Consider the following 26,188-nt stretch of genomic DNA (forward strand, 5'->3'; position numbering starts at 1 on the left):
TCTAGGTAACAGCGAATGCAGTGCTGGGGCTAGGCAAGGACTCTGGGGAAATTGTGTTCACTGTTCATTGCACATACTTTTAAAGCATCACTGTGTGTTTTAGAAGTGTCATTGCACACATGCATCACGGCGATTTAGAGCCTTGCTTAGGGAGGCTGATTTAATCTCTAAACCATAGGAAAATAATGACTAAAATACAGGTTACAACAAACTCAAAGCATGGGGCAGGAATGAGCAGAGATTGCACTAGAGCAGAGATGAAGCTGTACAGGAATACTGACCACTCTGCTCCTTCCATATGTACCGAGTTCTTCCGAGGTGCACCTGGAAATGCACATGGTCCCTTCCACATACAAGCCCCTCACCTGTACAATCTGTGACTATGCTGGGCAGAAGACATCCTGGGTTTCAGACATGCTAGTGCTCATCTCTTGCAGTCTCATCTAATACAAATGAGGCCAATTGCATTTCAGGAAAGAGATTTTTTTTTTTAAACCCCCCCTCACTTTAAAACGCTGAGAAGGCCAAGAATGCACAACTCACCATAGTCTTTCTTGCAGTATTTCTTCATGTTAATCTTCAGCTTCCCCTTGGACGCCTTGCAGTATGAGTCACAATCTGTAGCGGGGAGAGAAAGCGGGAGGGCAAGAAAAGATTAACAAAACAAATTAGCCTTAAAAAAATGCATAAAAGGCTGAGGGAGGGGGAAGCGAGAAAAGCTGCAGGCTGCCATGAATAAGCAGCATGCCTGTGATATCCATCTGCCAGGCCCCGATTGGGTCATCTAGCAGGGGCATTCAGCAAAACCTTCCTTTCTAAAGAAAGCCTTTTACAAAGGAAGCCATCCTCCCTCCTCCCCGCCTGACGAATCCCTTTAGCTGTCCTTCGCCGGGCTGCCTCTGCCTTCATGGGAGAGCCTGGGGCCTCCCTTATTGTGCCACCCAGCTCTTTTGAGAGCCACACAAATTCCCCCCTGTTCTTAAACTGCAAACTGGAGCCTGATTAAAGCCCACAGAGGCCTCATTGTCACCCCTAACCCAGGCCTGTGGCCAGGCTTTGGCATTCATTGCAGAGAGATTCTGGCTGGGGTCACGCTCCAACAAAGAGGTCAGAGAGGAAAATTAGCAGCCCATGAAGCATTAGCCAAGCCTTTTGGTGTCCACTCTACTGGAGTGTGCAATAAAATACCCCAGTAGGAACATTTCATTTCTAATGGGCCCTACTGCTGTGACATGATGATTTTACTCCTCCGAACATCGGCCTGTGTTCCACTGCCACTAATGTGATGGAGCCGGGACTGTTGCTCTGGCAGCGCTGGCAACATAGTGCTGTGTTGCAAGTGCTGGAGCAATCCCATGCATTTCAGCCCACTGGGTACGGAGTTATTCTTGATACGTCGGCGGCTCCTCCCTGCTCGGATTTTGGCAGAGCCATTCCAGTTTTGACAGGGCGGGTCTAAGTATGGCCATGTGGCTGGAGGCAGGCAACACATCATGAGGCAGCCATGCTGCAACGTGATGACGTAACAGTAGTACACTGCACTGCCATAAGAACATAAGAACGGCCATGCTGGGTCAGACCAAAGGTCCATCTAGCCCAGTGTCCTGTCTTCCAACAGTGGCCAATGCCAGGTGCCCGAGAGGACATGAACGGAACAGGTCAGCATCAAATGATCCATCCCCTGTCGCCATGACGCTCCACTGTGATACACAAATATATTGGCACAAGGTGGTGACAAAATAACATCACATGCAACCATGTGATGGCCATGTTGTCACGGCCACACTGCACCTTGTCACTGTAACAATTTTAAATGACTTGGATATTGGTGCTTCCACCATTCGCTTTAGAGGTTCTGGTGCCCCCGAAGGGAGAGGGAAATGTAAAGGGAGTGAAAGTTTGACTCAGGCAGGAGGCCAGACTGAATCAGGGCAGATATCAACACAAAAATACCCACTCTCCAGCATCTTTCTCACCCCTCTCCCATTTTTAAGGAGGTTTTTTTGTAATCCTTAAAAAATGCAAATGCCATTGAAATGCCGCTGAGAGTCACCAGAGCTCTATGACTGAGGGCTGGGGAGGAGGAAAGCAGGAAAGGAAAGCAGTGTCAGCAAAGGGCAAGGCTGCCAGGGCACAAGCAGCTGATGGGAAGTTGCAGGTGACTTTCTGACACACCTCCCCGAACTCATGTTCTGACCTGATTCAATTTGCTGCCGGAGATAAGCCTTTGGAATGTTCTAAACAGAACCGTGCAGTGTCTGCCTGCATCTCCTCCAGCGTTGGACCCGATCTTCTGAAGCTGCTTTTAGTACCATTGCCGCTTACAACCTTGTGGCCATTCCACCTCTATTTTCCCTTCATACAGGCCTCTTAAGAACTCACTCAGTCTCCAGTGACCTTGTAAGGTCAAATCCCCTAATTCACTCTTCACCGGCACTCCTCAGGCTGGCAACAGATTTTGTCAAATGTCCAGAACAAACACACAGTTTCTCTGCTCACCTTCTCTTCTGTAACTCCAGCATGGTCTGGCTAGGGCTTTGAATCAGCATAACTTGCTCCTCATAGCTGCTCTGTCCACCAGCCCCAGCTCCACACAACATCCTGTTTCCCGAGCATCTCCTGTTTACAAACAGGCCACCTGTACTGCCTCTGGCAAGCTCAGCTACTTTCCCAGCCATGCCCCCTCTGCAACATCTTGCTGCCTTTTATATCAGAATCACTAGATTCCTCTCAGGTGGGGCTCATCTTGCAATCAGGTCTGTCTTAGCCCCTCTCTAGCCCATACACAAGCCACCCTGTTACACTGCTCTTATTATTTGCATTATGGTAATGCCTGGAGCCTCCAACTGAGATCAGGGCCTCATTGTGGTAGGTCTTGTCCAAACCCATAGGGAGAAATGGCCCTTGCCTGGAAGACCTCACAATCTAAATAGACCAAGGGTAGAGGGGTAACAGAGGCACAGTATGGGAAGTGACTGGGAACTAGGAACACCTTACCCACCACTCTCCTAACCTTGGACAGCTGCAGAAAGAATGAGAAGTTTCTAAGCCCACTAGGGCCTTTGTAGTTGCAATAGCTATTTGAAACTGGAGTTACTCTCCAGAATTGCTGAGGAAGATTGTTCTAGTGAACCTGTGCTGACTCTGGTGGGAAGTCAGCACTCCAATGCGTGATGAAACACAGACCTCTGCATAAGCCCATTGACTTCCTGCTGGGACATACCAGGCATGCCTAAGTAGAAAAGCATCAATTGTGCCAGCCTTATGCCTCAATGTATGTACTCCTGCTCCATGAGTAATGCCATGGATTTCTATGGAGCAAGTTACTACTCAACAGGAGCAAGAGTATCAAAATACGGTCCTGTGTTAGGTAGAACCAGTTGAAATGCACCTTCTGTACTGCTAAATATACAAAGTATAGCCAGGAGAAGTGCAGTTGCCCAACACCTTAATGTTCCATTAGTTTCAAAGGAATTTCAGTGGAATGGTATCAACGCAGCACCTATCCCAAGGGACCACGAGTCAGGTTTTCAAAGGTATTTAGGCCCCTAAAGATGCAGATAGACACTTAGTGGGATTTTCAAAATGTTTAGATGCCTAACTTGATGGGAGTTAGGTGCCTCAGTGCTTTACAAATCTGAGAGAATTCAAATCCCCTGATCCCAGATCTGGCCAATTGTTTTGGTGCCAGGTCACGTTTAAACTCAGAAGCAGATTATTTTCTGGTTCTGGTTGGGATGTGGCCACAGTCTTGCTAAGAGACCAAGATGATAGAAATTCCATGATGGCTAATCTTCCAGACTTCCACCAGTTAGGACTAAAATCTTGCAAGATCTCAAAATCTAACTCTGATTCCACCTCCAACCCAAGCCCTAGCCCCCAGGCTAATCCTAACCAAATACACACATGGCCTCATCAGCCCATCTCCATTCGCTCCTATTGTTCTCCAGACAGTAGTCTCTTGACTGCTATCAACTTTATTCCCATCCCTCAGAAGAGTGCAAATGATGATAAATTGCTTTGTGCTCTCTAAATATGATCTAAACAAAGTTGGGGCCAGAAGCAAAACTTATCATTTGAAACAACACAGTTTTCCATGCCAGAAGCCCTGCTGAGATTCCCTACCATGTTCCCAACCTGCCAAGAACCATTTAAATGGAAAAGAATAGCCGAGGGCCAACGGATTACAGAAATCATTACGGCTCTTTGTTTTCTTCTTCTAATGTGACCCTGAATGTCAAGCAAGACTTGAAGTTTGTCCAATAAAAGATATTACCTCACCCACCTTGTCTCTCTAAGCAAGGCTTGAAACACACTGGAACAGAGAGTGGATATCCCATAAAAGCATTGGCAGAAAGCTTTAGCTGGAATCTTTTATAATATCTAGCCCTTTCTTTCACTAACCCTATAGGGCTTGCATTCTGACAATCATTCAACTGCCCCGTCCTCAGAGGTTTCCTGTGTAATCCTTAAACCTGTCTGCGTGTCATACCCTCTGTAGGGTAGAGAAGGGCCAGAACTTGGTTGCAATTCATATAAAGGAGATTCTTTATGAGGCTGCAGTCACAGACAGATCCCATGGTTCTCTCTGGCTCTCAGATTGTGCTGACTAATGTCACCATGAAGAGCTACCCTAAGTCCTGGCCTGAACTTTGCAGTCACGGAAGGAACTGCTGATTACCCTGAATTCCCTTTGTTCAGACTACAGAAGATGCACTCTCCTCTTTTTGTAGTGATACTAAATGGCAGGCCGATGTTTGCAGTGGGCCAGAACACCAGACCATCCTTTGAGGGCACAGCCATGTCCAAGATGGGTTATTTTAATGTCAACAATGCTGAGGACCTGTGAAAGATTCCAGATGATGAACACTGAAAGAAAACTTGTGTGGAAGAGTCTGCAAAGAGAACAAGGCCCTGACCTAACCAGAACAGACAGGGCTCTACCCAAATACATCTGGCTAAGCAACATGCAGATCTGAGACAAGCAATTGGATTCACTGAATATGCAGCTAATGGGATTCTAGTCAGGAACAATGGGCAGGATGTTTTCTGGATACTAATGCACTACGATGATGATTATTACCAACACTTTGCCCTCCTATAGCACTTGTCATGGAAAGATCTCTAAGCTTTATAAATACTCACTAATTAGGCTTTGTAATACCCATTTCACAGAAGAGAAAATGATGCAGAGAGATGATTTATCCAAGGCCATACAGCAAGTTAGTAGCAGAAGAAACTAAAATCCAGGAGTTCTGTCTATCAATCTGCTGCCCTAACTGCAGGACAACACAGGGAGCAAGTTACCACATCCTGATACTTGTACCAAATGAAGTGAATGAAATGAGCAGCAAGGGTGTAACATTAGTTATAAGCTAGAGCAGAAATACCCTCTTGGATGAATGGCTAATGGTTGCCCAGCCCAATCTACCCCGATGGCGGAGGCTGCCTTGTGTCTGCTAGCTGGTGGGGGGACATGACCAGTAGACGGAGTCCCTGATCTGGGTCAAAGCTCACTTTGGGTGTGCACCACCTCTGCTAGAACCAAATAGGAGATTGTCATTGACTGAGCCAGCAGGAGCTGTTCTGAGCATGTCAATATGGGAAGGCTTTCTGTCCATCTCCTATAGCTTGCCCTGTCTTAGCATCAGGTCCAGAAGTACTGCTGCTAGAGAAAGTGGGATTAATCCCAAACCAAGAATCACCCTGGATTTTGTCTGGAACCATGCATCTCTTCAGGAGCTTCAGAGAAGTTCAGCAATCTTTTCTCATGGCTTAAATTCTCTGCACTTCCCAATCACCAGGCTGTTCTCATAGTATTTTCAGTTGGGCTGAGATTAGGCATTCCAAGAAACCTGCCCTTGTGAGGTTTCCAAACCCATGAGCCTGGGATAAGATTCAGAGAAGTATCCAAACTGAACTGACTCTCCAAACCTTATGAGCTTGGCCAGCCAGTATGTACTTCCTAAATGGATATCACATTGAGTCAGCAATCAGCACATTGGAGCACCGCGGGCTCAATCCTGCTTTTAGGGCAGGGAGTAGCATTGAGGCTGGTGATTTTGAACATGACAGGAAACAGCCTAATGATGCCCAGCAAGGACTGCGGGTAGCTGGGGTGTGAAAACATCATCCCTGCTTCAGCAGCTGTGGATATGGAGATACTGTGAGCCTCATGCACCAGGTGGAACCAGTTTAGTTCTTAATTAACTATTTAGTTCTCTGTTCTGGGCCTGGCACTCCCTGGCTTTCATAGCTGTCAATGAAGAGTAATTCCACTGAAGTAAGAGAGAGCTGGATCAGACCTTCCTTCTCTGTCCTCTCTTCCTTTTTCTTCCTCCTCACATCTCTAATTTCTGGGCCAGTGCCTCAACTGGGTTAAATAGAAGTCAATGGGCCAATTCTCCAACTGGTATAAATCAGCATTGCTCTAATGAAATCAAGAGGGCTGGATCCCAACTCATGTAAATCAATGTAGCTCCAGTGAAGTTAATAAGAAAAGGAGTACTTGTGGCACCTTAGAGACTAACAAATGTATTAGAGCATAAGCTTTCGTGAACTACAGCTCACTTCATCGGATGCATTTCCGATGAAGTTAGCTGTAGCTCACGAAAGCTTATGCTCTAATAAATTTGTTAGTCTCTAAGGTGCCACAAGTACTCCTTTTCTTTTTGCGAATACAGACTAACACGGCTGCTACTCTGAAACCAGTGAAGTCAATGGATCAGATCCCAGCAGGTGTGAATCCACAGAGCTCCATTGGAAATCAGTGCTGATTTACATCATTGGTGGATCGGGTCCCCTGGCTCTCTCTCTGTCTGTCATCTTCTGAGCTCCCTCCTTTCTCAAACTGCTAGATAACCCACTGGAGACTGTTTCAGGTGACAAATTAAATCTCTGAAACAAAGCTCAGATTTTGTGTTTGCGAATGAGCTGTGCCGCATACTTAACTTTAAAAAGGTCACCTCCTAGCCAAGCCAAATGTGCACAGAGAGCGCTGTAGTTTATTACACTAACATTGCCTAATGATTAAAAAAAGATTCTGCTCGAGTCCATCAAACATCATTTCAGCAGCTCAGACGCCGGTGGAAAGATTTACTGTGCTGTTGCTCCCTTGCTGAACGCTGGTCGCCGAGCCAAGCTCCAAGGGTTGCTGGGTGTGGGGGTCGGAAATGGGGAGGAGACGCAACTTGCTGACAACTGGAATACGCTGAGCACGGCTGCAACACATACAGACCATTAAAGGGATGTAGGATTCTCCCTGCCTCAATTATTTCTCCCTGTGTTCTTCCTCGCCATACACCCATTGCCTACCAGGCTGAGTGGGAATGGTCTGATCGTGAAAGGTGTTGAGTTCCACAGTTCCCACTGGCTTCCATGAGAGATGCAGGTACTCTCTTGCACACCTCATGGGTTAACAAGGGCCAACCATGGGGTAATCCCTCTCTAGACGAAGGACGTGGCTGAAGCATCAAGAGCGGGAGCTGCCTAGCAAATAGGTGAATAATTTTCACCTTAGACATTCTACTCACCCACTGTCTCCAGATGTAGTGATAGAGACCAGGACAACACAGGGCCTGCTGCGAGAGGGGGAGAACCTGTAGTGTAGTAGGAACTGAGCAGTAAGGGCAACAGGGAAGAGCTGAGTTGCCATTTGTCCTGGTCCCATGGGGAGCAGTCCGGGGCTTGAGGTTTTGCCCTCTACTCTGCCTCTCAGGAATGGGCTGGAGAATAGAATCAGTCCTAGCTTTTTCTTAACCATTACAGCTGCTGCCATGTCACCGTTTGGTTATGTTTTGGCGGTCATAGCGCTAATGGTTCAGGTGACTTCCTTGAGTGGGTGGAGACTTTCCACCCCAAACAACTCCTTTGTTTTGAACCTTGCTTCTCCAGCGAGAAAGCTGGGTTCTCCCATCTCTTCCTGCCTGACAGACACGATCTCTTGCTTGAGAACATAGCGTGCTCTCCCCCTGTACCCAGCCAGCACAAATTGCATCTGGGATCCGCTGACTCACAAGGTTACACTGGCGCCCTCATGTATTAAAATCTATTTAATAAGGAGCAGGGCCGTCCCTGGTTATTCTGGGGCCCTACGCAGCCCCCCCGCAGGCCTCTGTGGGGGGAGTGAGCGGGGGGGGTCTGGATTGCGGGACAGGGGGGAACCACCCCCCAGCACTCACCGTGGCGCACCTGTGGCCGGGTCGCTGCACTTCCCCCTGCCGGTGAGTGCAGGCCCGGCCCTGCTGCAGAGCTCAGGGAAGTGGGGGCATGGCTAGGGCAGGAAGAGGCGGGGTGGGGGCAGAGCAGGAACAGGGGCCCTGGGGAAAAGCCAGAGCAGGGGCTGGAGCAGCATGCAATTGTGCAGGGCACTGGGAAATTTGGTGCCCCAAATTTCCCGGTGCCCTACGCAGCTGCGTACTTTGCGTATAGGTAAAGACAGCCCTGACAAGGAGAAACCACAGTACAACTCAACACTTGTCACTAGTCCAGCATCTTCCGTCTGAGGGCTCAAGTGCATTACAAACCTGAACTAACTGAGCATACAAACTCCCTTCATTATATCATCCCTGTTGCCAACAGATGGAGAAATCAGGGCACAGAGAGGTTTAAAGAGCCAGTTTTCAAACGTGGACACCTAAATCCATATCCTTGACCCTAAATACCCATTTTAAGCACCTAATTCTGATTTAAGAGAGTAGATCAGCACTTGGGTGGCAAACAAAGGTGTCAAATGCCTGCTTTAGGCATCTATTTAGAAAATTGAAAATACAGGAAACCTAAGGCAGGGCTAAAACCCAAACCTCAAAATTTCCAGGTATATGTTCCTCCCACCAGCCCGTGCTTTCCTTTTCGATGGGCTGAAGACCTGCCAATATCAAAGAGAGAGAAAACATCATGAAAAAAATCCTACCATATATAACAGGAGTGACTGGATGGTTTTCCATGAGAAAACACGAACTGGAAAGGCAGTTGCTGAGTCTGAGTGGTAAACTGAGCAAGAGGGAGTTTGGAAAGATGCAATTGGTACTACTTGTTCTGAGAGCGATCCAAGATCTTAGAGCAGGTAGCAGGCACTGTTTTGTGTCCTTTTCAGCTTAGTAAAATATGTCAGCAATGCATTTTCAGGCTTTATGGCTCTGCCTGTCTCCTTGATCTAGCTAACTCTCTGGTCGTGTGAAGGGCTTTTGCAGTTAAACACCTTATTTGTTTTATTAATTTGTTTTCTCCCGAAAAAAATCACTTTAGTTTAAAAAACAATGTTCTCCCTCCATCTTTTTAGGGAGTGTTAGTGCTGGTGAGAGCCAGGCATGGTGCAGTCAGGTGCTGGACAACCAGCCACACTCAGCTCTATCAGTGCACCTCCTTTCCGATCTGGGAGAAAGCTGAGTGAATAATGACTTTTTTGGTTCAGGAACTAACCTGAAAAGTCCAAAAAACATTTCAGATCGATTCAAACTGAAACTATATTTTTGGATTTTTTTGCTGAATCAAAAAAAAAAGAAAAAGAAAAAATTTCATCTAAGTCACCCAAAACATATTTTTGGTTTTTCGTTTTGTTTTGGTTAATTTTTGGGTGGTTTCCTTCCTCCCCCTTTTTTTTTCCCCAAATGAACCACATTTCTAAGAAAAATGCTGTTTGAAACTGAAAAGGAAATGTTTTGAAATGGTCAAAATGAATATTTGACTTTCAAAAAAAAATTTTTTAACTTTTTTTAGGCCAAACTGTTGTCAAATTCAATCCAAATTCACTAATTATTTCAATGCTCCCCAAAATGCATTTTTTCTCCAAATTTAGTATTTGCCAAACATTTTCTGCCCAGTTCTAGCTGTAACAGGTGCAAGGCAGGGACTTTCCAGCATACCCAGTTGCACCCTGGCTTTAGGATGCCTATTAGTGTTCACAAGGGGAGGCTAAGCTGCAACCAGCAAACTTACTTCACTTGTGATTTAAAGATGATCTTCACAACTCTACTAAAACCACACTGCCGTAGTGGAAACCAAATGCCACTCAGATATAAAGTGTTAGAAACATTTAAAACCATTTTCAGATTTGGGTGCCTAACCTAATACTGATGTAACTGCCTAAATATAGATTTAGGTGCTTAACATTAAGCACCCAGATTTGAACGATTGGCTTTAGCCCATCAGTGACTGAAACTCACCCCCACCCCCCACTCCTCTGCACAGTCACAAGTTTCAGATGCACCATGGATTGCCATCTTTCACCTCATACAACTCAGAAAGCCTCCCCCCATGAGAAGGCTGCAGAAGTTCTAGTATTAGTGCGTACAGGCTGTCTGCTGGTGTGAGGTGAATCTGGTTGTCCCCCCAACCCCACAGTAGTAAGCATTCTTCAAGTGTTCGAGTTTCTTGTTCTGCGCCTTTTGGGTATGAAGTCAGACTGCCATACAGCAGAGCAGGGACTACAGAGTGTTTGGATTTCAAATACTCTCAACTCTGGCACTTCATCCCATTACAAAGGTCGGGTTAGTCTGAGAAATTCAGATCTGGGTCTTGCTTTGTATCTCAGACACCCCCAAAGGGTTTTGGATCTGGGGTGTTGGGTTGGGCCTCTCTGTTAAAAAGACAAGACTGTAGGAAAAAATAGGTTTCACCTCCCGCTCCTCTCCAACATCCTCCTTCACCTTCTCCCCCCATATGCCCCCTGTACACTCCAGTGCTGCTGTATTGTAGATGTGACTAGTAGAATGAATGAGAGGAAGGCTGTATCAAGAGGCGATTGATGGAAAGTAAAAAACCCCATTTCAACTTGTTATGTAGCAGAATGGCTCCTACCCTGTTTATCTATTGTGCAGGTTTTAAAGAAAGGCTAAATGAGGTTTATAAAGTGCTCTGCAATTAGGGTTGCCAACTTTCTACTTCCACAAAACCGAACACCTTTATCCCGCCTCTGCCCCACCCCCTTCTCCAAGGCCCTGCCCCTGCTCACTCCATCCTCCCCTTCTTCTGTCGCTCATTCTCCCCACCCTCACTCACTCACTCATTTTCACCGGGCTGGCTCAGGGGGCTGGGGTGCAGGAGAGGGTGAGGGTGAGGGCTCCAGCTGGGAGTGCGGGTTCTGGGGTGAGCTCAGAAATGAGGAGTTCAGGGTGCGGAAGGTGGATCAGGGCTGGGGCAGGGGGTTGGAGCACGGGCTCCAGCTGGGGTACAAACTCTGGGGTGGGGCTGGGGATGAGGGGTTGGAGTGTAGGAGGGTGTGCTGGGCTGTGATCGAAGGGTTCGGAGGGCAGGAGGAGGATCAGGGCTGGGGCAGGAGGTTAGGGTGAGGGGGTGTGTGCGAGAGCTCTGGCTGGGGATGCGGGCTCTGTGGTGGGTATGGAGGATTAGGGGTGCAGGAGGCTGGGATGGAGGGGTTCGGAGGACAGGAGGAGGATCAGGGCTGGGGCAGGGGGTTGGAGCCTGGAAGATGGTTGGGGGTGCAGGTTCCGGGTAGCACTTACCTCAAGCAGCTCCCGGAAGCAACAACATGTTCACCCTTCCAGCTCCTACATGGAGACGCAGCCAGGTGGCTCTGCATGTTGCCCTGTCCACAGGCGCTGCCCCGCAGCTCCCACTGGCTGCGGTTCCTGGCCAATCGGAGCTACAGGGGTGGCACTTTCGGCAGAGCAGCGCACAGAGCCAACCGGACAGACAATGGCCCGGTCAGTGGTGCTGACCGGAGCCACCAGGATCCCTTTTCAACTGGGTGTTACAGTTAAAAAGCGGACACCTGGTCACCCTATCTTAAATGGTAAAGTACCAGGTGAGTGCTATGTATGATTGCTAAGGTTCCCAGCTAATACCTGACCATCTACTGAAATCAAAGGAGTTAGAGCAGTGAGGAATTTGGCCCTGAACTTTTGGACACTTCTTCAAGATGACCATCCAAACCTTTTGTGCTTTGCCCAGCACTAGAACCACATCAGGCTCCCATCCAAGGAGGACGGTTTTAATATTTCTGCAATTTTACCACAGCTGATGTTTCAGTAGCAACCATTAGAATAATTCTGTAGAGTGCCCGTTGTGCTGCCCAAACATGCTCCCTCCAAACTAGCTGCTACTTTATGTCCTTTGCTGGCCTTATGTCCCAGGGGAGGGGAGAGGAAGGGATGCTGCAGGAATTGCCTTTTCATTTGCATACTCAGATATTGGACACGGATGGGGGGCTGTTAAAATTTTACTGTGCCTAAAGCACAAATGGCGGATCGTTTTGGCACTGCAGAGCAATTCAATACAAAGCCTGGGTTGGTTTATTAGAGGGGTGAATGACTTGCTGATTACTTTCAGATTTTGCATTGTGTGAATTGCAATATGAGGCACAGCCATACAAGGGACATCATCTCTTGGGATTCAGACAGAATTGTGGAGACAAGGAAAGGAATATGCATTATTCTGATTATTTATTTTGGCTTGGAACTGATCAGATTATTATATTTCAGAGCATCCTTCTTTCTTTAGCATAAAAGCAACCTAGTGACAAAATCCCTTACTGTAGTCATTTTAAGAACCATGGTTTTCACACTGTTAATTTCTTCTGCATCTCCCCACACACTTTATAATATCATTGACAGGGAAATGCTGAGCGTTACCATAAAATATGGTTATTTGCAGAGTCAGTTTAAATTAGGGTGGACCCCGTAGCTGTGATGAATTACAGTAGTTAATATGTGTAACATGCTTTGAAAATATTAAGTTCTACATAACTGCAAATTATAATTCTTAATTATTATGATGATTGCATGAGACTGAGCATGCTCAGTCCATGTGGAATTACACGCCACTGATATGAACCCTAAATGCATCTCAAAACTCAAAGTTTGGGCAACATTTGCAAGCTATGGTTTTGGGCTGAGCCTGGAATTAAGGTGCCATAATAATATAATAATACTTAGTATTTTATAGGGCTTTCTATGGGCAAAATACTGCACAGATATCCATGAAGATAGGTTAAAGGATGTGGGTAAAGATTATTATCTGTATGTTACAGATGGGGAAACTGAGACAGAAAGGTGAAATGACTTACCCAAGGCCATCCGATACTTCAGTCAACATTGGACAATTACACTGTTAGAACAAAGTACCCTAGCATGATATTAAACACTCAGGCTCTGTTCACACTCAGAAAAGGAAGTGTTTAGGAAATGTATCAGCTAACATACTTTGTAACACCACTTAGAATAGACAAGGAGAATGGTGTTCAGAAGGGGTGATGGTCACACGTCCAAGGACATGACAGTGCTGGTTTATACTGAGTTAGTTACATGTGTTCTAATATGATACAGTTTTCCAGTGCAGACAAAGCCACACAGAACTAGGATTCAGAACTCAGGACTTTCCATGGCCCAGCACTGATCTCATTCCTCCAGGGCACGCTCCCTAACATCTGCCACCTCCAGACTTTGTCACTGGGCCACAGGCATGAAAGGGTAAAGTCGCTGCACCGATGCAAATCGACTCAAATGTTACAATGTAGCATCGATACAGTGTCACTAGCCCAGCATTTCTCAAACTGGGGTTCCTGACCCAAAAAGGGGTCGCAAGCTTATTGTAGCGGGGTTGCGGTATTGCCACCCTTACTTTTGCGCTACGTTCAGAGCTGGATGGCCGGAGAGTAGCAGCTGCTGGCAGGGTACCCAGCTCTGAAGGCAGCATCACTGCCAGTGGCAGCGCAGAAGTAAGGGTGGTATGGTATGGAGTGGGGAAAGGGTCATCACAGCCTTCGTTCACGGTCCTCTGAGATGCAGCTCCATCAAACTCAGCCTTGTCTACACTAGCAAGGGTTGTCTGGTAGAGCTATAACGGAAAACTTCTAAGACTTATTTTGCAGGTATAGTTGATACCACTTCCTTGAGATAAATTAGCTACATCTGCAAAAGGATTATTTTGCCTGCATAACTGCATCTACAGGGCTTTTGCCAGCACAGCTGTGTTAGTTAAGGGGCAGGGCCAGACTAACTCCTAGGCTAATAAAACTAAAGCCTTAGGCCCTCCTATTTTTAGGCCCTACTGTCGGCCCTCCATTCCATATTGAAGTAACAGCTGAGTGACAATAGCAGGGCCATCGGAAATCTTTTCTCATTAGATATTGCTTTGTACAAATTAATCCATCAAGATTGTGAATTCAGTGTATGGTAGTTGTAATATTTTTTGCAATATGTAATTCATACTTAGGCCTTTCCCTCCCATTAGCCTTAGGCCCCTCATAACCTTAATCCAGCCCTGTTAAGGGGGAGATTTTTTCATACTCCTGACATAGCTATGCCAACAAAACTGTGAAGTGTAGGCCAGGCCTAAGGCTACAGGCCAAAGACCTAGTCTACACTTTAAAGTTACGCCACATGAACTATTTCAGAGTAGCAGCCGTGTTAGTCTGTATTCGCAAAAAGAAAAGGAGTACTTGTGGCACCTTAGAGACTAACAAATTTGTTAGTCTCTAAGGTGCCACAAGTACTCCTTTTCTTTTCACATGAACTATGTTTGTATGGTTAAAGTGGAACCCCCGAGGGCAGATCCAGTTATACTGGTATAAAAGTGCTCATAGCAGTGTAGCTTCTTCAGGGTCAGCAAAGCACAATAAGCTATACCAGTGCTTTATAACAGTATAACTGCATCTGCTTTAGTGCTTTCAAAGTGCTTTAGTGCTTTCTAAAAAAAGAAAAAGACAAAAAGCCTCAGCCCTCACTGACATAGTTATGCCGGTAAACTTTTAGAAGTGCAGCCCAAACCTAAGATCTTGTCTATGTAGGAAAAGTGTACTGATTTAATAAATCAATTGGATTTACTGACCCAATCTAACCTGATCTGGATGAAGCTTAACCCGGTGTAGGTGCATCTGCAGCGGTGGTTTGCACCAGTTTAACTAGATTGACTTTGAAATGGATCTAGTTAAACCAATACCCTCACTAGCATAGATAAGGCCTGTTTCAAAGAAACACTTATGTTGCAGCTGGGCTGTTCGGTAGCTGAACAACTCTGCACTGATGAGTGCCGTAGGAAGATAAGGTTCAAAATGACCCTCACTCAGGGCAGGCCATGTCCGATGCAAACATGGAGCCAGACTGAGTGAGGTCTGCAGCCCCACAGGCAATTCCAGCAAGGATAACTGCCATTAACCTCACTCTTGGAACAAGAAGGTGCAGATAAGCCCACAGCAATGTCCTTTCTTCTGTCTGAACAAGATTGATTGAAAAACAAATTGGCGCAAATAAAGCATGTAATTAGATTAAAGCCTCTTGCCTGGAGCTGCCGGGTTGGAAACCGAAGCCCAGACTTGTTGCAGGAGCCAAGGCCCTATTAGTATTCCCTTCTCTGCCCCTTTCATCCCCTGCAGCCTGGCGAGAATGCCACATCCAGAAGGTTCTGTTTGCCACCATGTAGTTATAACTCAGCAAGCAGGATCCTTTTGCACCCCACTGAAGGATGCATATTGGAATAATCGCCAAAAGTCCCCACTCAGAACCTCTCTCCCCTCCCCTCCACTGTTCTGGAAACAATCGCAGCTGGAGCTTCCTCTGGGCAAGAGGAAGGCTTGATGACTCCAACACCACTAGCTGAAGCCAAGGTGCCCCATTTAGAGCAAACGTTTCGATGGAGCATCCGCCTGACTGTGCGTCTCTTTCAGTCTAGAGTTAATCTGTGTCTGGCTCAGAGGAGTGACACATGGAACTCCCCCACCCACCCCGGTACTTGGACACCCAGACAGACCAGCAGTCCCTGGGCTTGGGGGAGTAATGGGATAGTACCCTCCTAGAGCCTGCAGGAGTGCCAGTCCCAAAGGGGTGGGGGAGAAGCAAGGCCCCCTGGCCCCGTCTCATTGTGCAGCCGTGGCCAGACTGTGCACAGGGAGAGCAGAATTGCAGTGTGCACCCTCCCCGCCAAGCACCGGGGAAGGGATTGTGTCTCACACCTGGGGAGGGATGGCCATGCAGCATCTCCAGCATGGGCCAGCGCCACAACCCAGCCCTTAAAGTAATACACGTTAATGGCCATTAACTCTTTCACTGCTGGTTCCCCATTGCCCCTGCCTGTGCTGCCATCATCCATCGATATTCCCTGGAAAAACAAAGGGCTGTTAAACCTTCACCAGCAATGGTCCCCTTCCTCACTTTCTGCATGGAACTCTCAAGCAAGCTGCTTTGGCCGCAAGCTTGGCAGTTCTTGGGGATGCCCAAACAGCCCACGAGAGAACACAGGAGAGGCTGAGCTGCCCCATCCCCCTCCAGAGCTGCACTTCCCCAGAATCTACAGCTGTCTGGTTCAGAGGCAGCAGATCCAGAGCTGGGCCTGGAGGCTGAGGCTCCTTTCCCGCAACATTCTGGGTTCACTGGATCAGGTACTGAGTTTTGCTCCAGTCTATTGTTATTGTTCCAGACGCAGGCAGGCAGGCAGAGGGGCCCTGAGACACATATTGTAAAGCACCAAAGCGTAGACAACAGGGAGTGATCCTGAATGAATTGCATGTCTGCTCCCACCACTTGCACATGGCCGTTCACGCTACATCGGAATCCCCCGCACTGCATACTTCCCTGGGTTCCTCTTTGCACCTCCAGATTCCACAGCTCAGAATGCCGAGGTTCCCCCTGCGGAGAGTGATGGGATAGGTTCCTGGGACGCTCAGCTGCCTGGAAGGCACAATCTGCCCCAGCATGCCTGGGGTGCTCAAGCTACAGTCAAGCAGCTAAAGGGAAAGTCTGAGTACACGAGGAGGACACTAGAAAACAAGCCACCATATGAGCAACTAGGCTTTGCAGTCATTTGTGCCTTCACGTCAATGGGTGGCCACCTGTCACAACTCCTGCCCCCATAGCCTCAAGTCACTCTGCAGGCAGCCTGCCTCAGTTTCCCCCATCAAGGAGCTTCTTAAATAAATGCCACTCACAGGCTTTCCATCCAGTACCACTTGTTCCTTGGGGCCTGAGGTTTTATTAACAAAACAGTCCAAAATAAAATTCTCAAATCCCTGCTCAACACCATCCATTTACCCATCACTCCCAAGCCTTCTCTGCCTGTAGTCTCACTCACAAGCAAGTTTCAGCAACCTCTGTAATCCACCCTAGTCTCCCTGAACTCCCGCCTCTGCGGCTGCCTGCTGCTCTTTATAGGGGAATCCACTGATTCCTGCTCGTTAGCTACAGGATTGGCTGGTCCCAAGCCTCTAGCCCTTAAGGGGCAAGCCACCCTGTTATATTCCACCAGAGTCTTTACTCACTTGCTGCCTTTTAAATTTGAAACAGCCACAGTCCCTGTCTCCAGATCCGAACCACACAGACACTGCAGTCCTGCTCCCCAGTATTTCTTTGTACACATCGTCCTACCATTAACCAGATCAATGACATCCCAGCAGCCAGGCCCCAAGGTGCAGCTGCCATTGGCAACTTCTCTCCGGAGTGAATTTAAACTCTGAAGCTTTTGGCTTGTTTACTAAGATTCCTGTGTCAAACTGCAAGTGCCCAGTCTCCCTGCATCCTCACAGGAGAAAAGGATCAAATCTGAATGGTCAAAAATATTACATTGGCTGAAGGTTGGGGGGGGGCGAGGGGGGATGGATCAGCCTGCAGCAAGTACCTGGAAAATGCCTCATATATCCGCTGAAAGATACAAAGCGAATGAATGCAAGTCTCTGCTGGAGAGTCGGAAATCTCATGCGGGCGAGGAGTGACTGGGTGTGAATCCACTCTTCACTCCATCCAGCTGAGCTTGCCTGGTGCAGGGTAGAATGCGTACTGCTCCTATATGTGGCATTGTTTCACCCTGCGCTCTCACAGTCACCGTGCCCGATTCAGGCCACTGCTCCTGACAGTATGTCCACACTGCAGCTGCTGGTGTAATTTCCAGCTCAGGTGGACGGATGCACACCAGCTTTGGTTGAACTAGCATGCTAAAAATAGCAATGTGGCCGCGGTAGCACAATCAAGACACCCAAGTACAATCCCTCCAGAGAGCCTAGGTACATATTCAAGTGGCTAGCCAATGCCACCATGGCTACACTGTTATTTTTAGTGCACCAGCTCTATCAAAGCTAATGTATGTATATCTACCTGAGCTGCATCTGCAGTGTAGACACACCCTCAGGAGCCATGCCTCTTGGAGCTTGTCGGCAGAAGTGAGCCTGAGAGCTGGTCAACACACTGAGTTGCACTGGTTTAACGTAAGGTGTGATTTTCAACTGATTTAGCTAAGCCACTGAACAAGGCTGAGCGGCCATGCTTATTTCGCTTTAATCCAGGTTTATTTTGATTTATTTTAAAGAACAGGTTTACATTAAACCAAAATAAGCCACTCTTTAACCAAAAAAAGTATCCAACCAAGGGTTTGCACCAGTTTAAGTAAACCGATTTAACAAAACCAATTTAACTGAACTGATGCAATTTGTGTGTAGACAAGGCCTCATATGCACACTCATATGCATGCATGAATATGAGGCATGAATACACAGGCATGAATGCATGTACACAGAGACATATACACACATATGAGCGCAAACACATATACACATACTCATGCACATGCACAGACATTCACACATGTGAACACACATGCACAGAGATATTCATGCAGATACACAAGCACAGAGAAATGCATGCACACGCACACACACAAAAATACAGAGGTATGCATGTGCACATACACTGAGACATGCATGCACACACACAAGCACACACAGAGACATGCACACACACACACACATACAGAGACATGTATGTGCATACACACACACAGTGAGGCTTCAAGCCACGGTTTAATCATATGAAACTTACAAAACACTTCACTCCAGCCCAAACCACATTTTGTCACCAAGGGAACACAGCCGGGAGCTTTTCCTCTGGAGAGCCAGCCACAAGCCACAAGCCTTTATTCCTATTCCCAGCTTGAAGAGCAAGAGCCCCCGAGCTTGTGCTCCAACTGCTGACATACTTCAGAATTCCCTATTACAGCTGCCCTCCAGGATACCAACTTGCAGAAAGCTCTAGTCTGCGTGATTAAATACATTAATAGGAAACCATCTGTCTTCAGTAGCACTGGCCACTCTATAAATTACCAGCCAGCCAGCAGCTCCCTGTCAGAACGGCCCATGCACTGTACCAGCGCAGTGAGGCATGGAGCATGTACAGATGGAAAGGTTGTAACCCAGAGCGGAGTCCATTGCTTATTGGAAATACAGTGAAAGTTTCTCTTCAGAGGTGAGCTGAACTTTTAATCCATCATCTGACGTATTTACAATCCAGGACCATTAGCAGGATACACACACTGGGCAGAATTAGTTATGCAGAGACACCGGTGTAAATCCAGAGTCACTCTGCTGACATCAAGAGAATGATTCAGATTTATATCAGAGAACCTTAAAGTAGAATTTAGCCATGGATTTTAACATAAACACATTTTTAAAAGATTTATACTCAGTCCCCTTCCATTCCCGAAACCGAGGCCTTGTCTGGGCATAGAAATTGCACTGGTTCATTGGTTTAAAAAACGGTTTAGCCAACCCCATTTAGCAAATCCCAGTATGGACACACATATGATGGTTTAAAACTAGTTATTGTGGAGTGGTTATAAAATTCCTGGTCCTCCACAATTACCAGAGAGGACCAGCATGTGTTGCAACAGGGAGCGAAAAATGTAGGAACTTCCTGGTTTGGGAAGTCTCCAGTTGCTGTTTAAAACATGGCTCTTGGTATCTGTGTCTACATGGTGTCAGGAGTGAATCCCTCTCTCCAAAAAAGGAGTTGTGACGCTGGCAGGCCAGGTGCCACCTTGTGCCAAGGTCCCCTGTCTCTGCTGGGGACTCAAAGATACACAGCTGGAATCTGTCTGGCTCACGTGGGGGTTAATATTGATAAAATAGGTATTAGAATTATAAGCAAGTGTGTAATGTTTGGACTCTTATTGAATGCCTGTGAGTTGCTGCCTATATTAATCTTACTTGCAATATCTGTGCTCCATATTGTAATGTAACATTTGAGCAGTTGTCTTGTGAGCCTCTGTGACTGTGTGAATTGCCATACAGGGGAGGGACATTAATTAGTGTGAAGATTTGCTCTTCTACAGAAATTGTTATGCCCCTCCCAAAAGAGGAGACCCATCAATACCAGACAGGCTATGGGTGGATCTTACAACTGGAAATGCCCCACATCTGGATTGAGGAATCGTCAACAAAAGGACTAACAACTCCTATTGTTGTATTGCTCTCGTCCCTGAGAAGATGCGTCATGCAAGTGGACTCCTTCCATCAGCTGAATTTTGCGGCTCAGAGCACATTGGCAGGACAAGGATAAAAACCCCAAACCAAGGAACTAAGGATCTCTATGCTGCTTGGACTCTGGGGGAAAAATGTTTCTAGGCATAGAAAGAGATCCCAGCTATTTAGCCTGAGTTAGCCCTAAAGATCAACTAGAGCTTGCTGACGATAGAAGTCTATATTATCTTTTGAAACCTAAGGCAGTAACTAATGTGTGTGTCTATGTTTGCTTGTTTTAACATTTTAAATAACTCTCTAATTTCCTTTTCCTATTTAATACACCTTTATATAGTTTATTATAGGACTGGCTATAAGCCAGTATCCATGGTATAAGCCAATATACACCTGAGATTAACTGAAGCTGTGCAGATGAGCTGGTGTTTCTTGCACCAATAACTATCAGTTAGACCCAGATCTCACACTAGCAAAAGTTATAGCAAAAGTCAGAATGCAAGAAACTACAAAGAACAACAATGTGACTTACATGTTAGCAGCAGAGGGGACAATACTGATAAAGTAAAGAGAAAAGACACAAATGTGAAAGGAGCAATCAGACCAAAATTTATAACATACGTAGAGTGCAGATCTAGAGCACCTGAGACCAAAGAACCTTAATAGAAGAAGCTTGGGAAAGCTCTGGAAGATGTGGCAAGACACCAAGCCACAGATGGCAAAAATGTCCAGCAAAAGAGGACAGAATGTAGTAGCTGTTATAAAATGGGACATTTTGCAATAGCATGCACGTCACCAAGAGTAGTGGAAACAATCACAGATGGAGTGTTGTCATCAGATGACAATGAGTCCATACTTCTCAATAGAACAGACAACACCTTGGTACACAAGCATTAACCTAAACCAGGGGTTCTCAAACAGGGGGTCGTGACGTTATTACATGGGGTGTCGCGAGCTGTCAGCCTCCACCCCAATCCCCACTTTTTCTCCAGCATCTATAATGGTATTAATATATAAAAATGTGTTCTTAATTTATAAGGGAGGGTTGCACTCAGAGCCTTGCTATGTGAAAGGGGTGACCAGTACAAAAGTTTAAGAACCACTGATCTAAACAGTGAAAACCTTAAATTTAAATTGATACTGGGGCAGCCATCACTGCAATTATAAAAAAGATTATAACTGATGCCAGGATGGATATCTGCAAAACCAAATAAAATGTTATGTGGGACTAGTAACAAACATTGAATGTTTGTGGCCAGTTCCTTGGGAAACTTCAGAAATGATGGAAAATTCTTCATCAAATAATAAATGTAATACAAGGACTGACAACTCATCTACTAGAGTTGCCAGCAATACAAGACTATATGTCATAGAGAAACTGCAGTGCATTAATGGCAAAAAGCAAACTAAACAAGAGATGTAACCACACGTCTTCACGGCTGGGAAAGCTGTCAGGGCAGTACAAATTAAATTTGGTCCGCTGTCTCATACTGCATTCCTATACTCTTGCTAGGGAAAATCAAAGAAGAATGAAAGAGAATGGAAGATATGGGAGTTATTTCCCAGAGAGAAGAACCCACTCACTGGTGTGTGGGGATTGTAGTAGTACCAAAGCTCAATGGAAAAATCTGAATTTGTGTCAACCTGACACAACTTAATGGAAGTGTGTGCAGAAAAAACATGTGCTATTTTGTACTGCCCTGACAGCTTTCCAAGCCCAGTTGACCCAGATATTGTCAGTTACCAGAAGCCAAAGTCTTCTCAAAGTTAGCTGCTACAGCAGACTTCTGGCAAATCCCCCTTGCTAAAGAATCTACACCATTAACTACATTCATCACGCTGTTGGAAGGTACTGTTTCACTTGTCTTCCATTTGGCATATCTTCAGCACTAGAACATTTCCAAAAGCGAATCTCTCAGATTGTGTCAGATTGCCTGGCATCCTTTGCTAGGCAGATGATGTGTTAGTATTGGTATCATAGACGCTGGCTTCCTCTGGGCTCAGGGGGTGCTCAACCCCCCGCTCCACCCCAAGCCCTGCCCCCCCCAGTCCCCACCTCTGATCTGCCTCTTCCCACCCCCGCCCTGCCTCTTCCCCACCCAGTTCCACCCCCTTCCCAGAGCATGCCCCAACCCCGCTCCTCTCCCTCCCCTCCAGCACCTCCTGAATGCCGTGAAACAGCTGATCATGGCAGCCTGGAGGTGCTGGGAGGGAGGAGGAGGAGTTGATTGGCGGGGCCGCTGGCAGGCGGGAGGTGCTGTGGGAAGGGGAAGGGGGAGCTGGCTTCCAGTGGGCACTAAGTATATGCTAATTTTTTCCATGGGTGCTCTAGCCCTGGAGCACCCATGGAGTCAATGCCTATGAGGTATATGACAGAGAGAAAAATGAACACGATGAATGACTACATGCAGTTTTGAGATGCTTCCAACAAGCTGGCCTTACTCTGAATGAGAAATGGAATTTGGAAAGATAAAATATGTATGACATGTAATTAGTAAACGGAATTCAGACAAACTGAAGGCATTACTCACCTAGCCAAACCCAAAGATATTTCTGCTATAAGAAGATTCCTGGGCATGTCGATTATTTTGGGAAAACCTTACCAAATGTAGCTCATCTAACAATCGACGTCCTTAATCGACGTCCTTAATGTTCACAATATGTGTATTTAGGGTAGCCGACAACTAAACGCATTTAATAAAATAAAAGAACTACTGACATCTCCACCTGTTTTGACACAATATTCGATAAATTATCCATCAATGGTAACAGCTGACACATCTTCATATGATTTAAGAGCTCACACAAAAGCAGCCAGAAGGAGACCAGAGATCTGTTTCATTCATAATAAGAAGCCTCACGGAAAGTGAGCAGTGGTATACTCAATTGGAAAAGGAAGCTCTAGTAGTCACTTGGACCTGTGAATGGCTCAAAGCATATCTGTTTGGATTGAATTTTAACATAGAAACAGACCACAGACCCTTAGTGGCATTATTGGGTTAAAAACCACTGGCTGATCTTTCATCTAGGATTCAAAGATTTTGACTATGGCTGATGACGTGATTTTCCTTCAACATTGAGCACATACCAGGGAAAGCACTCACAGAAGCACTTTATCTAGAGCCCCAGTTGATCATCCATCAATGGAAGAAGGAAAAGCTTTAGAGAAATATCAAAATGTACACTGACCTTGTTCTGCCAGAAATTCCAGCATCTGCCAGCTAGCTGACTTCAGCAAATTAGAGATGAATAACTAAAGGATGAGACTTGCCAGAAACAGACTCAACTCTGCCAAAGAATTTGGCTGCGAGTCAACTTCCAACAGATCTGGCAAGACCAAAATGACCTTCACATGGTCAATGGCTTACTTCTGAAAGGATGGCACATTCTTATCCCTGTGGTAGTTCAGAAAATGATGCTCTCCAAAATCCATGAGGGACTCCAAGGTAAAAACAAGTGCAGTGCACACGCACAAAAATCCATATGGTAGCCCTGCCTGAGTAGGCAAATTCAGATGTTAGCAGAGGGCTGCAATTTGTGTATCAAGGGGAAAAAAACTAATCACCAGAACCATTACTTTCTACAGAGCTATCTGGCAGACCTTGGCAGGGGGTAGCCAGATTTGTTTTTCTGGCAAGGACACACATTCGTTACTGTAGTCAACTACTTCTCCAGATACACTGACTTGGCTATATTTATCCAGACATCATCGGCACGGGTCATCCAGAAACAAAAGTCAATATTTGCAAGACCTGGAGTCCTGAAATCCTAATAGCAGATAATGGGACTCAATTTACTGCTGAAATATTCCTAGCATTTGCTCAGGACTTTGATTGTGAACATTGTACTCATAATCCACATTTCCCTCCAAGCAACGGGACCGTGGAGAGAGCAGTGCAGAGTTTAGAGAGACTTCTGCAAAAATCAGTGGACCCATATAAAGCACTCCTGGCATATCAGTCAACAATGCTTGAGTCTGGACTATCACCAGCAGACTAAGGATACCTTTACCTGTGGCACCAATACAGCTTAAAACTAAGTGGCCTGACCTATAGGAATTTCGAAAATGGGATGCTGAAATAAAAATTTGGCAGCAACAAAACTTCAATGTTTGGCCCCGAACAAAAGCACTATGTGAACTGAGACCAGGGAACAAAGTTTGGCTCTAAAGCTCCCAGACGTTTGGAGCAGTTCAGAATCAGGCAGAAACTCGCCACGTCCTACCCAGCAGAGACTCCAAAAGGACTTCTTCAGGGGAATCGAGTTCATCTTCAATATTTCCCAACACAATGAAGAGATGATCTGGGACCTGCAGGTACTCTGTCACAAAGTTCCCACAGGGACTTCACGTGCAAGGCTTAACAGACGTGAGAACATGCTCTGAAGGACTGTTCAGACTCTTTCCCCACCACTGATCTTTAGAATACTGTTCAGGACTATTTAAATGCAACTGATAAGAGAACAGAGTAATGCAAATAGTTTTAAGGAATATGGAGTTTATTTTGAATTGTTTGTATATATATTGGTTTATATTTTAAGTTTTAATCTTTTATTATAAAGAAAGGGAGATGCAGAATGGTTATTGAGTTCCTGGTCCTCCACAGATACCAGAGAGCACAGGATGTGTTGTAGAGGGGAGCTTAATAAATGTAGGAACTTCCTGGTTAAGGAGTTCTCTAGTTGCTGCTTAAAGCATGGCTCTTTGTTTTTATGTCTTCACACTACACTTATAAACTACGTTTAGTAGTGCCTTAAAATTTACCACCCAAGCTAAATTGATATATGCTGGGGTTAAATCAATATAAAACAAAGGCTTCACTGCCCCTAAAGGTGGTTCTTTAAAGCAATATAAATAATGTGCATTAGCGATCCCACTTTATGATCCTAGTGGAGACAAGAATTTACCGTGATATAGCTAGGCAACCTCAACACTATGTTTCACCCTTGGGGTTGACCTTGCTGAGCTACAGTGCCTTGTTTCCACAGAGGGAGAGGTAACACACCTGAGCTATCTTGCTGTAAGAGCACACCTTTTTTTGGCAATGATGATGTAACCTAAGAGTGCCAACTCAGGCTTGTACACTGGTTTAACTAAACTGGTTAAAAAATGAACTTGCGTTAACCTGGTGTGACTCTGTATGTAGATCAGACCGGTAAAGGGCAAGCACCTTTCTGTGCTAAGTTAGTTTCTTACTATTTTATGAAGGTTGGTTGAGTGCACTGTAGAAGGGGAATTTTGTGATTTCACCAGATCCGTGGACAATTCCAGTTTGAAATTAGGTACCTCCTTAAGCCTTTCCTTACCTGACATATTGTCCAGAAAGAACAAAATAAAGCTGTATATGAGATATTTTGCTTCTCCTTTTAATTCTGAATTTGCAAGTGAAAAATATAGAACATTATGGGAAACTGACCTGTTAAAACGATCCACTTCCCATGCACAGAAATAAGCACACATCAGAAATATTTCAGACCTGCTAAAGAAACCGCATGAATGCCTGACACTGCTGGGCACTGTTCCCCAGTCATTCACATCCTTCACCTCTGGGCTCCTGGTTGGTTCTGTTCCATTGAGAGGGCTGTGCAATCACAGGTCTCTCCTGTGTAACTTGTGCCAAGCCAATCTTTTGCCACCAGAAAACCCCACAGCATCTCAGGGCAAGTTCAAGATTCACAGGACGTGGCTGTCGCTGCAGCTATGCATGCTGAAGACGGTTAAGGCAAGCTCCTTGGAACACAAGGCAAGATCCTTGTTACACAAGGCAAAGAGCAGGCCTCTGAGTTTGGGACAATTTCAGCAGGGAGCTGAAAACTTATCCCATAGGCCAGCTGAGCCAGCTGTTTGGCCCCAGCCTGAGAGCATGGTAAGGACCCTTCAGAGAGGTCAGCACAATGACCTGGTGGCATCCTGGAACTGACATGCCTTCTGCTGCTTACCAAATCCATCCCTCTGCTAGTGTAGGTCAGAGCTCCTGCAGCTTGCCACTGCCCAGTGCAGAA

The 26,188-nt window shown here is 46.0% G+C and overlaps 1 protein-coding gene across 3 annotated transcripts in view; it reads right to left on the reverse strand.

Annotated features, from left to right (window-relative positions):
• Nucleotides 1-26,188, reverse strand: part of NTN1 (netrin 1) — a 234,338-nt gene that overhangs the window by 30,713 nt on the left and 177,437 nt on the right. For all 3 annotated transcript variants that reach the window (XM_038372635.2, XM_043496335.1, XM_038372634.2), the window contains one exon: nt 544-618. In XM_038372635.2, the coding sequence (XP_038228563.1) occupies nt 544-618 (75 nt within the window). The remainder of the gene's footprint in view (nt 1-543; nt 619-26,188) is intronic.

Source organism: Dermochelys coriacea, chromosome 14 (genome assembly GCF_009764565.3).
Source record: "Dermochelys coriacea isolate rDerCor1 chromosome 14, rDerCor1.pri.v4, whole genome shotgun sequence".
Taxonomy (NCBI): Eukaryota; Metazoa; Chordata; order Testudines; family Dermochelyidae; genus Dermochelys; species Dermochelys coriacea.